The sequence below is a fragment of the Chiloscyllium punctatum genome, chromosome 37 (assembly GCF_047496795.1).
Source record: "Chiloscyllium punctatum isolate Juve2018m chromosome 37, sChiPun1.3, whole genome shotgun sequence".
In the NCBI taxonomy this organism is placed as follows: Eukaryota; Metazoa; Chordata; class Chondrichthyes; order Orectolobiformes; family Hemiscylliidae; genus Chiloscyllium; species Chiloscyllium punctatum.
Genome location: NC_092775.1, coordinates 59,463,105 through 59,478,860, shown reverse-complemented (window position 1 = coordinate 59,478,860; position 15,756 = coordinate 59,463,105). Strand labels below are relative to the sequence as shown.

The following is a 15,756-nucleotide window of genomic DNA, read 5'->3' as shown; positions in this document are numbered from 1 at the left end:
AATGGCCTCAGGAATTCTTCTACCCTCCTGCAAAATCTCATCAGAACTGCCTCCTTAGAAAATAAGAAGAAAATAAGATCACACAATCCCTTGATCATGGTCTACCATTCAGAACAATTGTGGCTAATCTTCAGTCTTAATTCCATTTTACTGCCTTTTCCTCATATTCTTCAATTCCCTGAGAAACTAAACATCTGTCCATTTCAGCATTAAATATGTCCATCATCTTCTAATGTACAGGATTCCAAAGATTCACAACCCTCCAAGTGATGAAGTTTCTTATCTCAGTCCTGAGTGATCAGTCACCTGTCCTGAGGATTGTGCCCCCATGGTCCAGACCCTGTCATGGAAATCTACCCTGTTAAACACGGTTGGAATCTTCTATGTCTCAGTTAGATCTGATCTCATTCTTCCAAACGCAAGAATTATAGAGCCAATCACTGTCACTATTCCTTTACGGTGGCTTATGGATATACCAATAAGAAGTATTGAAACTAATGAATTTTTGGATTGAGATTTTAATGGGGTCAGAGGGAACCTAGGCAAAAACCGTTACACATTCAATGAGTAATTGATGGGGGTAATAAGGTTCTCAAGAATGTGTCCAGATTGTCCATCTTATTAAAAGAATGGCACCACTGGTCACCTTTTCCAAGGTGACATGAAGCATCAAGCCAATTCTGTCCATCTATAAATGATGACCATGCAAAATACTCAATTAAGACCGATGAAACTTTCACATTTGCTCATAGGCCACAGTCATATTCCAATTTTACTAGTTCACTGATGCAAAACTGCAGGTTACCAAGTTATCCCAGTTTTCTTGAACAAAAATGAAGAATCTAAACAGCAGGAATTGTTTTGTTTATTGTGTAAATGTTACGGTTTTGTTTTTTTTAAATCTTATCAGCCAATATAACATTCTGACCATTAACAGTACAATAGACAAATATTCTCCCAAATGACATTAGAAATAACTTCATACATAAACCACAGTAAAGATTACTCATCTGGGAATATCACAATGGAAGGATTATAATAAATTGTTAACTTTTTATGCCAAATTTTGGCTTTAAAAACTCTGGGAGCCCTTTGATTCAAACACCTGCAAAAGTACAGGTTATTTTAGAAAACAATGTTCAACACCCAGAGGAGACTGCTTCCATTTTCAACAAGGTCTTTACAAAGGATTCTTCGGGCTTCCCATCCGATCAGTAGAGATTTAAAATGATCCGAACAGCTCAGAAGCGATCGCAGCCAGCCCACAATGGATTAACGGGAGATGATGCCACACTTTCCAGATATCAGGGCTTATGGGAGAGGAAAGCAGCAACATAGGGAAAGTGAACTTACTTCTCAAAATGTTGAACTGTTTCTTTGAAAAGCAAGTACTAGAGATAATTTGTATTTAATCTCACAAAAATAACCATTCAGTTGAATAACTAAAACTGGTTCTTATACATACCTTACAACCTGTTAGGGTAAAATTTACATTGCTTGGATGCAGAGGAAGATGTAGATAGCATCCACTTTTACGCATATTTGATACAGCAAGAACATTTCAGTGTTTTCCAGACTGAGTGACTTTGACACTGGATTTCTAGCATCTTGTCTTCAGTACTTGCTGTTTTTCTTTTTATCTCTTTCCCTTTTACAATATTATGTTTATTAGAAGAATACATCTGGCAGATTGTCATTAATTCACCGGATGTTACTGCCCATATTTACTGTGCCAGAACTAATTGTTTTAAAATCTAATGCTCAGTTATTTTGGGTGTGAGAATGATCCAGTCCGCGTGTATAATATATGCCCAATGCTTTTCAGAAGGAAGAATGTAACAATGATGTCTAATTAAAATGCAATCCACTTTATAGTTCAGTTACTTAAAAGGCACAATTTCCTGTATTTGTTTACATGGAAGCCTCTTCCTAGTGTGTAATTTAAATGTTCTTGGATGGGTTTGCAGGTCCTAATTTAGTTTGATGACTTACATTGCCGTGTATTTTGCTGCCCTATAATCTGTTCCTCAACTAAGTATCATTTAATACATTAATGCAGCATATCAAGTATTTGAGAAGTATCAAATGCATTCTAAAGCTTGTGACTCAGTCCCAAATATCCAATTACTGTAAATATAAAAAACATACTTCTCAATAAAATGCCTCATGTCAAGTGTAAACTGCTGTTAAGACTTCATATTTCTTTAGAAGGGAGCAAGTGAAACTTAACCCCCAGTCGACAAAGACCGTAAATCCAAAGCACCATGTTCTCATAGTTAGAAAATCATGGATGAAAAGTTGTAAGACAAGCTGAAGTTGGATGCATTACTCATATTTTATAGCTGATCACGTATTCCCTTTGAAAAAGCCACTTATAAAGCCAAGTATAAAACCAGCTGGCATGATGCAACAGTACCAAGTTTTGATGTGGATATAAATTATGCCATTTGTTGCCTACAGTTCAAATTCTGCCTTGTCGTAATTAAACAGGGTATAAAGTCACCCACTTATAAATCTTCATGTCCAGTGCATCAGCAAAGAGACTTTTTTTTTGGTCATTCAATAAAATACAAGTTTGCTATTGAGAAGATGGTAACATGACATGCTAATAATGTTACCTAAATTTAATAATACTTACGGATGCAAAGGAAGCTCGATAACTTATAAGTCTTTTGCATTATTAGTAGATAGTTTAGATGCAGCAACATTAGAGCTCTCTCATTACATGGCTCAAAAGCAAAGTTGGTCTTCTTAACAAAATGACCCATTGATTTCAGTATTTTATAATCTAGTTGTTTTGAGTTCCTGTATAAATCAGTGTCCTCATCTACACTATTCAAGTACCCTTTGATTTCAATGTCTGTAATCTAGTCCATTCGTACATCAGTTCAGTGTGCTTACCAAGACCAACTGAGTACCTTTCGATTCAATATCTATAATCTAACCTATTCAGGTACCTTTTTAGTTGAATACCCATGAGAAGATCTGAAATAAAAAATGAAATTTTGGTGCAAAGGTGGGAAACAGAGGATACTAAGCACCTTTGCCAGAGCTCCAATATTCTTGAAAGGTAAACCATGATTTACCAGCACCATTCTGATATGTGCACCTGGACTATCCAAATTACAAAAGTCATAGGATGATCAGAATAAGCTGCAAGGCAGTAATCAAGTAATCTAAATCAGAAAAGATGGAAAGTGAACTTGAGCAGTTTATGAATGGCACTGGATTTCAGAAGTGGTATTTTTAAAAAACACTCCTCCTCATTTGCAGAGTTACCTCTCCAGCTATTTTTGCACCTCACTTCATGGCTGCAACGTCCAGAATGGTATTGCAGCAGAGATTCAGAAGAGGAGAATAAACTGACTAAAGAAGAGAATAATAGTTCATACATTTCCATCAAAATTAGTCACCACTCAAAATTAGAGCTTACAAAACAAGTAGAAAGTATTCCCAGATGACAGCGCAAAGGCACTCCCAAATATCAGAATCTAAAGGAAACTCTCCTTGTGTACATATTCTGTGACATTCACACACACTATATACAGACTAGATTATACAAACACAATCCATTATCCAGTAATGGAACAACAGGATTGAATAATATTGGATGGAGGATTATTTGCATACAGTGAAAAGTCTACATAAGCAGTTTGGCCTACTAGAACACTAATAAATTATTAATCATCATACAAACGTCACTGTAGCAAATCACATTATCCAAATTCTTAAACCTGTCTAAAATACTAAATACAGAATTCTTTCTAAAGGGCCCAAGGTCTGTCTTGAACCTCCAGCTCCCTCAGAACAGAGTGGAAATAGCATGTTTGGCCTTTTGTGTCTTCCCGCTACTTACAGCGCTGTACTCAATGAAGGCAATTTATTTTCGAGAGCTGGTTGAACAGGTTGTTATGTTTGTTCACAGAACGTTGCTGTGTTTTTTTTCCTTTTTTTTGTGCTTTCAAGTTGCTGGTCATCTCACTGCTCAGCCATAATGATACACAAAGTCATAGCTGCTGGGTTCTTTGGGAATAGGAGGTGGTGTCTCAGGAATCTGGATATTCTCCAGGTCTAACAGGCGTAGTTTCATTTCCATACTTAGCAAAGTATCCAGATCGTTCTTCGTCAGTTCGCTTGTCATCTCTTTTCCCAGCAGGGCGTTCAGTCCATCTGTCCAGATACAGTACTGAAGAGAATACAAATGGTATATTTAGGAATCTGGAAGGTTTGAGCTAAGGGGACAACACATTTTGAGACAGTCATCCATGTGCTACTGTCAGATCACATGCAGTTTGTGCTATCATAGTCTCTTCCTAAGGATTCATGTGTGGGGCAAGACACTAAAATAAACTACCCCAAAATCTTTCATCAAGCCCCACTTCCACCTGGAATGAAAAAAACAATTAGGTTCAAATGTTTAAGGTAACATTCCAACATTCCCAATTGAAGAACCTGGTTAAACAAACCAGAAGAGCTGTACATTATCAGAGGTTCTGTCCTTTGAACTAGATGCTAATCTGAAGTGCTTTTAGGTCAGCATTATTGCAAACTAGAGTAGAAGTGTCCAAGCAAATTTTCACCTCAACCGACATCACTATGTCACTAAAACAGATTGTCTGCATTTCCTTAGTATTGTTGATGGGACCTTGCTGTAGTCAAACCAGCTACCACATTTCCTGCATTTAAATGGTGACTACTCCTAAAGTACTTTCTCGGCTATCATGTGTTTTTGGGTATGGAGAGATCATATTATTTACAAACCTGTCTTTATCTTTCATTATGAAGTACAATTTTCAACTAGAGGTTACATCACAGAAGACATTATAAAAACGAAGATTACAGGACTAGAAAATCAAGCTTGCTTCAACTGTCTTATTGCAAGTTAATCTGATCTCCATTCATCCTTGATGAAAAGTATATATGTTTATTGAGCATGTTTATCTGAATAAGTGTGACTTTGTAGTATTGTCTGCAATTTCCCTGAGTATTTAATGTTTTAAAACTTTCATTTGGGATTAGGGTCAGTTGGTTTATAAAAGTTGATTTTAAAATGGGAACTCACTGGTGTGAGCATCAGTCATCAGCCTTGTATACATGGAAATAACGAGCGCCCTGCCTGATATTTTGGTCTATTATTTTTTAAAGGAATGACAAGTCATGCATAGCCTGTTTTCCCAATAAGTATAGAAAGTGGGCAAATGTAGTCATCTTTAAGGTGCTTTCAGAGGTCTTACAATCATCTTCCCCTCGTTAACAATAGAGGCGTTCGCCACATTATCCTGATCTCCCCTTCAAAGCCTTGAATGTTCCTCTCTGTTAGGGCTATCCATGACTGAGCAGCACACAATGGCTGATGGCTGCCCACAGCTAATACAACAGAACATGGCTGACAGTAGTTAGAGACCTTGGTAAAATATTTGCTTAATCGTAGTCTTCAAAAGTAGAACAATAGTAGTTCTGTAGACTCAAGGTTACAGGACTGAGATGGAATGTCCAGCTGTAGTTGTTAATACATAAGACATAGATGACATTCAATTAGCAAATCTCTCAAACTATTTAATCAATCTGTTACAAGACAAATAGTAGGTTTCAGTTAAGATTCTTCAAATAATCATTGACATAGATTCCGAAGTAGTAATATATCCACCTATATAGACAAAATAAAATCACTAAAAGCAATAGAAGAAAAGATTCAAACCAGTCTCAGACAGTAAAAGCAGCCATTATCATTACAGGGAAATAAGAAAAGCACAGCAGGTCAGGCAGCATCCAAGGAGCAGGAGAATCGACATTTTGGGCATAAGCCCTTCTTCAGGAATGAGGAAAGTGTGTCCAGTAGGCTAAGATAAAAGGTAGGGAGGAGGGACTTGGGGGAGGAGTGTTGGAAATGCGATAGGTGGAAGGAGGTGGGGTGATAGCCCGGAGTGGGGTGGGGGCAGAGAGGTCAGGAGAAGATTGCAGGTTAGGAAGGCGGTGCTGAGTTCAAGGGATTTGACTGAGACAAGGTGGGGGGGTGGGGAAATAAGGAAACTGGAGAAATCGGAGTTCATCCCTTGTGGTTGGAGGGTTCCTAGGCGGAAGATGAGGCGCTTTTCCTCCATGTACAGCGTATCATCCGCCGTCATTTCTGCCAACTCCAAATGGACCCCATCACCAGGGATATATTTCCCTTCCCTCCCCTATCAGCGTTCCGAAAAGACCACTCCCTCCGTGACTCCCTCGTCAGGTCCACACCCCCCACCAACCCAACCTCCACTCCCGGCACCTTCCCCTGCAACCGTAAGAAATGAAAAACTTGCGCCACACCTCCCCCCTCACTTCCCTCCAAGCCCCAAGGGATACTTCCATATCCGTCACAAATTCACCTGCCAACCAACCCAACCACCCCGTAGCTCAACACTTCAACTCCCCCTCCAACTCCACCAAGGACATGCAGGTCCTTGGACTCCTCCATCGCCAGACCATAGCAACACGACGGTTGGAGGAAGAGCACCTCATCTTCTGCCTAGGAACCCTCCAACCATAAGGGATGAACTCAGATTTCTCCAGTTTCCTCATTTCCCCATCCCCCACCTTGCCTCAGTCAAATCCCTTGAACTCAGCACCGCCTTCCTAACCTGCAATCTTCTCCTGACCTCTCCGCTCCCCACCCCACTCCGGGCTATCACCCTTACCTTGACCTCCTTCCACCTATCGCATTTCCAATGCCCCTCCCCCAAGTCCCTCCTCCCTACCTTTTATCTTAGCTTGCTGGACACACTTTCCTCATTCCTGAAGAAGGGCTGATGCCCGAAATGTCGATTCTCCTGTTCCTTGGATGCTGCCTTACCTGCTGCGCTTTTCCAGCAACACATTTTCAGCTCTGATCTCCAGCATCTGCAGTCCTCACTTTCTCCAGGGAAATAAGAAAGTCTGGTAACAACATGAAACCATGTAGGGGGCTGACCATAAGCCTGACCATCTTTGTTGTTCAGTAATATGATTAGGTTAATTGGAAATATATTGAAATTGCTGAGTGTGGTAGTACTTCCTTCGGGTTAAGGACTATTAATATTAATTTGTGCACACGACTGCAAGTAAATTGCTGAGGCAAGCTTGAATGATAAATGTCCCAACTGAGGAGGAGATAAGCCTGACACTGAAATAGTTGTGTTGAGCTCCTCTCGAAGGCAGGAATGACCTGGCTGGCATGAGTGATAAAGGCAGGTGGCAGCCATTTTGGAGGCAGGTGGCAGCCATTTTGAAGGCTGCTGCTGCCTTCCCAAATTGAGCAAAGAGCTCCTTAAAAGGGTCAGCAACAATGGGGAAGAAAGTAGCCATTAGATGGAGCTTAATGGGCAGTGAATTGGTGGCCAGCAGGATCCCTATTCTCTCTCTGGCCCTTCAAAACTTTCAATTTGATTGAGAGGGGTCAGGATCCTGAGGCTACCTCAGGGACGACACTGAGAGATCATGTGTACACCATGTCTCAATCCTGTGGGCACTTGAAAATCCAACCACTGTCCTAATGAAAGATTTTACAGACTTCTCTACAATGGGTGTTAAACCAATAGACCCATTATTTTCTAGTTAATCTCTTTCATCTTTAAAACAGTATGATGTTATTGGCCAATTTTTATAGACAATTTGTGAACTATTCTGCAGTTTTCTTTATCTCCCTTTGCCGCATTTATATCTATTCCAGTCTGTGGGATCTCTACTATTCTTTGCCTTTGTATAGACTTCTATTATAGTCTGTACCATCTCTCACTTCCTTTGCTAAGCAATTTGTTTAATTACAGAGTAGAACTTTGGTTCTTTGAAGGCATTTCAAAATTGCATTTTACTAAATACTTCGGACATCTCCCAGTGGAAGAACAATACATCTGTATAAGTATCTGTTAATAGTTCTTTCAGTTCAACTGGTTAATTTACGCTTCATCCCACCAACATCTGACTTCTGCAAATTTCAAACCTTAATCCTGACTCATCCTTCTCCCACTCAAACCCAACAGTGAGTTCAGAGAAGTTACACTGACTATTTATAGCTCTTTCCATACCATTACATTATTGACTAACTGAGGTTCATCTATTACCTCAAAATCTAAAAAGAAAGCCTGCTCTCCTTTTTGGTTCAAGACGACATTTGTTCCAGAAAGCATGCTCAAAAACTCTCAAGAAATTCACTACTTTTGAACTTGAGATATTTGGGCTTCCCCTGGTCCTTGTGAAAATTAAAGATTGCCTCTATCTAAATGATAAAATTATAGGATGGCCAGAATAAACTGCAAGGTAGTAATCTACGGATATCATGAATCACAAAAGATGGAAAGTGAACTTGAGCAGTTTATGATTGGCACCAGATTGCAGGAGTGATATTTATATAAAAAAAGCAAATGGCCAGTTATGGTCCACCTCCTCCTCATCTGCACAGTTGCATCTCCAGCTGTTTATGTACCTCACTTCACAGCTGCAAGCTCCAGAATAGTAATACAGCACAGACATACATAATACAGGCTGAATGGGTCAGTCTGTAATTTTGGAAAAAGGCTTCTCCACTCTCCACATTTATGAATTTCATTTCTTTATTACTGCTGTTTGGGTGTGTAGACAGCTTTTGCCAAACTCCTGAACTTTTTCCTCGTATGCATTCAACCCACAATGGCTGTGATAGATCTTAAAGAGTTACCAACTGATCACACTTCTCACTTCTTCCCCACAATTCAGATTTTTTCCTCACTTCCTTTCAAAAGGTTACTATTAGATTTGCTTTCACCATCCTTTCAGGCAGTAACATTCCAGATCAAAACCTTTTGAATAAAAAATTCTTTTAAACCTTCACTGTTCGTTTTGCCAGTTTCCTTAAAATATGTGTCCTCTTGGTTACCAACCCGCCTGCCAATGTAAACAGTTTTTCCCAGGTAGTGTATTAAAACTCAAAATATTTTTAAAATTATTTAAAATTTCCCTTTGATCTTACATACTGTACAGAGGAAATTCTTATATTTTCCAGTCTTTCCAACTAACTGAAGGCTTTCCGAACTGATATTTCCTAATTAATCTCCCCTTCATTCTCTTTTTGTTAGCCCTTATTTTACTTCTGAAGTGTGATACCACAATTGGACACAATACTGTAGCTCAGGAATAACAAACAATTTATAAAACGTTTAACTTGCTTGGTGTTATACTTGATGGCTCAATTATCAAAATGCAAGGAGCTGGTATGTATTTGCAAAAATAAAACCATCGTAAATATTTCCAGTAACCTTCAAAAGACTGTTGTCTGTGGTTCGTGTACCCACTTTAAAATTATCGCAATTTAATTTATAGTCAGTCAGTCAGTAACACAGAACTGGAGTGTTGTTGAAAAAATTCACAGACATTTTCTTGGAGCTTTTCATTGTGCACTCATCAGGACACACACACGAATACCAAATTTCACAGGGAACAATAGTGTACTGAAGAAGGGACACTGGACCCAAAATGATAACTGCTTTCTCTCCACAGATGCTGCCAGACCTGTTGAGTTTTCCCAGCAATTTCTGTTAATAATTTACACTGCATGAGAAACAAGTTCACTGCTTGGTAAATGAACTCTGGACTGGTGTTGCCATGAAAAATGTGTCAGGGAAGATTTTTTAAAAAATTCATTCATGAGATGTGGGCGTCACTGGCTGGGCCAGCGTTTATTGTCCATCTGTAACTGGCCATGAAAAGGTGAAGGTGATCTGCCTTCATGAACCACTGTAGTCTGTTCTACAATGCATTAGGGAGGGAGTTTCAGGATATTGACCCAGTGACACTGAACGAATGGTGAAAAATTTCTAAGTCTGAATGTTGTACATCTTGTTAACCTCAGGCCTTTGTTGGTCCTTTTTAAATTTGTATCACCTTCTCTGATGCAGGCCAAGTCATAAAACTTTCATTATTTATACTGTCTCTCATTTTTCTGGCAATAATGCATTGCTTTACATATCTTTGCTTTAAATTGTGTCAGCTAAATATCTACCCATTTCCCTTCAGTCAATATCCTGCTAACCACTTCACTATCACATATCCAAATTTTGTGACAGCTTCAAACTTTGAAAATATTCTATGTATATATGCAAGTTTTTCTTTCTCAAAGTTCTGCCTTTTCATCAAGTACAAACTGAGCTCAAATTGAACTGCAGGCGTTCTATTTTATTCATGTCACATCATCTGCTTAAACAGTAATTGATTACAATTATCCTACTTAGCACTTAGCTGTCCCACAATCGTCTTGGCAGTAGTCCAAGTTTCACTATTTTTGTAGTTCCTGCATTTGAAACTCCTAATCACATCTTTATCTTTCTTCACTTTTCAGAGTGTGCACACACTGTTTTCTGCCCCTCTATTCTTTCAAGGTCATAAATCTAACCATTAATTTGGAGGGAATGAAGCAGAATAGGCAAATCTCAAATGTTAATGCCTACTGGTACAAAGCAGCAGTTAATGAGTTCAACAGTTTGAAAAAAATAGATTATAAAGCATTGATTTGTATGGAAAAGATGGGGAGTGTGAGGTCATTCAATCTGTACTCATGGAAGCATTGCTGAGAAAATACTTTTCTTCAAGCTTGTCTTGTACTCATCAAGACAATTTGCAAGAAATACAATTCAAGGGAAAACCAACATTTATGGTCCATCAGAAGAGAATGCTGATGGTTGACAAGTTGACTCGGATTGGTAGAGGCAGCACCATGGAAAAATGCACTGGGTAATGATGATTGACAGTTAACTGACAGATAATTTAGAGCAGGACGGTACCAATTGGGAGACTGAAGTACCAGAACATGAGCAGTTGTTGAGATAACTCCTGAGCTCCTTCTCAAACTAAGTCTTCAGCAGTCACAGAATCCCATGTAAAGCTTTAATAATATTTGGTACCCACAGTATCAACAATTTTGGAGGGATTGCTGAGAAATTGGTGGGATCTGTTTTGACTGCATTTTCTATTTGATGTATTCAGAGAGCTGTTCACCCCAGTGTGTCTGTTCCACATATTTATGTCAGATTCATTCTGATTGGATGTTCAAAAAGAAGTTGTATAACCCTGTATATATTGTACATTGATACAACTACCTTTGCATTGTAACAGTTACTGTGTTTGGACAACACCATGGAATGCTGTGGCTTTATTCGATCTGTAAGTACCGCGGATCCCACCCCTTTGTTTTCAACAAAAATACCTACATGTCCCTACCAAATTGTAATGTCAGGTCGTTTATTCTGGGATCTTTTTCAGAATACAGTCAGTTTCTGAAGAAGAGGAAACCAGAAGAAGACACGTCCAGGGCCTTGCTCGGGCCTGAATAGCAATGCAGGGTGATAGCTTCTGTTGGCATAGGATGACTGCACAGGAGACACAACCATGAGCCCCACAAGACGACCAGTTGGTACTTAAGTTGTCAGTAATTAAGAGTTTCAATTGGCTCATTGACAAACAGGCAGCCTATTGCTTCCCCAATTACAGCTAAACCAATGCTAATGATGCTAATTTGTATGCTTGCCAACCTGCTCTTAGGGGAGGCATGAAATTCCAGGGTAATCATTAAGAAAGCATTTCTTCTGCCTTCACACACTTATTTTTTGGTCTCCTTAATTAGGTCTCTTTCGTTATTCTCTTATTTTCATAAAAACATCTCTGGGTTTTTATTGATTTTAGTTGCCAATACCTTTTCATGTCCTCACTACTTTTCAAATCCTTTCTAATTTTTGACTCGGCGTTTTCTATATTTCTCTAGGTTTTCTGCAATATTGAGTTTTATCTATTTGACATTGGGTTTTTGTTTGCTTTATCCTACATATGTTATGTTCTTTGACAGCCAATGGAGTTTAGATTTGGAAGTCCCATCCTTTTGTTTTTATGAAAACTGTTCATTCTTAATCTACTCTCTCTCCTCCTGCTGCTCTGAGACTGTTTCCATTCAATAGTAAAATCAGTGAAGGCTAGAGATTCTCAGTTAAGTCAGGCAGCTTTTGTGGAAAGAGAAACTGATTTAATGTTTTACATCCGTGACCTTCTGATCACTGTCCAGTGCAGACATATGGATGCAAGGCAAAGACAGAATTAGGTTTCACTGTAATAATCTAATGGTGGATCTGCTGACACGAAGGATCAAAACTCACTATTAAGCAGAAAGGCAAAGGGCTTGGACAGAAACGAGATTGTATGGCTGTATGTGCAAATTCAGGAGAGGAAAGAATGATTTGATGTGATAGAAGAAACCTAACAAAATCAAGGACATAGCAGTTGCAAAAAACAAGGTTCTGTCGCAAATCAGCCTGAAGCCCTTTAAATATGAGGTGCTGTGCAGAACCACAAAAGGACTAGCCTTCCAAATATTACTCCCTACCTGACATGGTGTGTCTATTACCCATATTTATGCCAGCTTAAATCTATTTGCTTGTCAGAATGCAAGTTTTATATCTCTGTATATATTGTAGATTGTATTACTGTCCTAACACTGTATGAGTAAAGTTTATCATTATTTGTTCAAGACCATGGAACTTTCTGGCTTTACTTGCTCAGTAAGTAGCTGGGATCTCATACTTTGGCACCAATCCAGATTATAATGCAAATTTGATGGCCTAAACATGTGTTCCCTGTCATCAGTAGTGGGGGTTTGTTTCTTTCCTGTTAAACCTTACCTCAAACAGTAATCGCCGAATTGCTTGGTAACGCAGAACTTCAGCATCGTGGAAAAAATAAGATCAAGCTCTTTATCTTATACCCATCAGGAAATTCACAAGAATACCAATACCATGAGAATAAAGGGAAAACAACCTTAATACTATACAAAAATACAGTATTGATTACTTGGCAAGTGAACTCTGGTTGAGCCGTTGCCACAGAGAATGCATGAGTTAGATGAAGATTTGTTTAAATTTAAGCCAGGCAAGTGGACTCTGATTGGTTATGGTATTGCCTTCAGAACATAGAACAGTACAGCACAGTACAGGCCCTTCAGCCCTCGATGTTGTGCCAATATTTTATTCTATTTTAAGATCAAATTAACCTACATACCCTTCACTTTACTATCATTCATGTGTCAATCCAAGAGTCGCTTAAATGTCCATATTATATCTGACTCTACTACCACTGCTGGCAGTGCATTCCACACACCCACCACTCTCTGTGTAAAGAACCAACCTCTGACATCTCCCTAAACCTTCCTCCAATTACCTTAAAATTGTGCCCCTTGTGATAGCTATTTCAGCTCTGGGAAAAAGTCTCTGACTATCCACTCTAACTATGCCTCTCATCATCTTGTACACCTATATCAAGTCACCTCTCACCCTTCTTTGCTCCAGTGAGAAAAGCCTTAGCTCCCTCAACCTTTTTTCATAAGACATGCCCTCCAGTCCCGCAGCATCCTGATAAATCTCCTCTGCACCTCTTTAAAGCTTTCACATCCTTCCTATAATGAGGCGACCAGACTGAATAAAATATTCCAAGTGTGGTCTAACTAGGGCTCTATACAGGTGCAGTGTAACCTTGCGGCTCTTAAACTCAATTTCCCTGGTAATGAAAGCCAACACACCACATGCCTTCTAACAACCTTATCAACCTGGATGGCAACTTTAAGGGATCTATGGACATGGACCCCAAGATCCATCTGTTCCTCCAGACTGCCAAGAATCCTGCCTTTTACTCTGTATTCTGCATTCAATTTTGACCTTCCAAAATTAATCACTTCACACTTTTCCAGGTTGAACTCCATCTGCCATTTATTAGCCCAGCTCTGCATCCTGTCAGTATCCCATTGCAACCTACAACAGCCCTCCACACTATCCACAACTCCACCAATCTTCGTGTCATTGGCAAACTTACTAGCTCACCCTTCCACTTCATCATCCACGTCATTTATAAAAATTACCAAGAGCAGAGGTCCCAGAACAGATCCCTGTGGAACACCATTGGTCACTGAGCTCCAGGCTGAATACATTCCACCTACTACTACCCTCTGTCTTTTATGAGCCAGCCAATTCTGTATCCAGACAGCCACATTTCCCTGTATCCCATGCCTCCTTACTTTCTGAATGAGCGTATCTGGAGAACCTTATCAAATGCCTTGCTAAAATCCACATATAATCACATCCACTGCTCTACCTTCATCAGTGTGTTTTGTTACATCCTCAAAGAATTCAAAAAGGCCTGTGAGGCATGACTTTCCCATCATAAAGCCATGCTGACTATCTGTAATCAAACTATAGTTTTCCAAGTAATCATAAATCCTCTCTCTCAGAATCCTCTCCAATAATTTGCCCACCACAGATGTAAAACTGATTGGTCTGTAATTTCCATGATTATCCCTAATCCCTTTCTTGAACAAGGGAATAACATTTGCCACCCTCTAATCATCTGGTACTACTCCAATGGACAGGGAGGATACAAAGATCATTACTAATGGTGCAGCAATCTCTTCCAAGTGAACCACGAATGGCTGTTACCTATTTTGTTGAGTTAAATCAGGCAACCTAGGTGTCCATGTTCTCTCGGTGTGCAAAACAAGGGGTTCTGGGTATTAATATATGTATTTAACAAGAGTGCTACACAGCAAGCCTGAATAAAAAACCCAAATTAGTTGTCAAGATAATTCTTTGCACACTCAAGATTATTCAAAAATTGTCCAATCAATTTTCTATCCAGCACACCCTGCAACCTTATGGCCTGGCATATTTCCCCCTCCCAACCATTACCATTATGCCAGGGGATCAACCCAGGTTCAGTGCAGAGTGCAGGAGAGCATGTCAGGAGCAGCACCAGGCATACCTAAAAGTGAGGCATTAACCTGGTGAAGCTACTAAACAGGATTAGATTAGATTAGATTCCCTACAGTGCAAAAACAGGCCCTTCAGCCCAACCAGTCCACACCGACCCTCCGAAGAGTAACCCACGCAGACTCATTTCCCTATGACTAATGCACCTAACAATATGGGGAATTTAGCATAGCCAATTCACCTGACTTGCACATCTTTAGACTGTGGGAGGAAACTCACGCAGACATGGGGAGAACGTGCAAACTCCACACAGATGGTCACCTGAGGCTGGAATCGAACCTGGGACCCTGGCGCTGTGAGACAGCAGTGCTAACCACTGAACCACCATGCCACCCTAGACACAGAGAGGGAGAGATAGATGAGAAGAGCAAATGAAAGAGATGAGGTTCCCCTACCTCCCTGGCTTCTTAGGGCATGTGTTTGTTCATCAGCATTAAGGAGGATTGTTAAATTGCTCATCAGGAGTTGGGGGGTAAGGAAACAAGGGCAGCGGGTGCATTGGAACACCAGCATTTGCAAGTTCCCCTCCAAGCCACACACACCATTTCAACGTAAAGCAATACAGGTTAGAGTCCTGGAACTTCCTCCTTAATGGGCACCATGTGGGGTGACCCTACACCACAAGGGGGGACCACAACCACTCAAGAAGGTGGCTCACCCCTGCCTCTGAAGGACGAGTAGGAGTCGGTAATAAATGCCAGGTCAACCAACAATGCTGCCACCCCAAGAACCAGTTTAAAAATGCATATTTATTACACATCTGCAGAATGGGGCTTGCAAGTTCCAGAAACACTGGGCTGGATGATAAGGTGCCACATTTAGAGTTTTTTTTCGAAAGATCGTGGTGCAACAAAAGACTGATCATTGCTGGTCCGTCAACAGTTTGAGAAAGATTCCCCTCAGAGCACAGCACAAGTTGCCCTGGAGACAGGGGGTAACAGGTAATCACATAACACAAGAGGCTGAGGTTTCT

The 15,756-nt window shown here is 40.0% G+C and overlaps 1 protein-coding gene across 5 annotated transcripts in view; it reads right to left on the bottom strand.

The window, feature by feature from the left end:
* Positions 1 to 843: 843 nt before the first annotated feature.
* LOC140463144 (engulfment and cell motility protein 2) overlaps positions 844 to 15,756 on the bottom strand; it is a 183,149-nt gene continuing 168,236 nt past the window's right edge. For all 5 annotated transcript variants that reach the window (XM_072556900.1, XM_072556903.1, XM_072556901.1 and 2 more), the window contains one exon: positions 844 to 4,186. In XM_072556900.1, the coding sequence (XP_072413001.1) occupies positions 3,986 to 4,186 (201 nt within the window). In that variant the 3' untranslated portion in view covers positions 844 to 3,985. The remainder of the gene's footprint in view (positions 4,187 to 15,756) is intronic.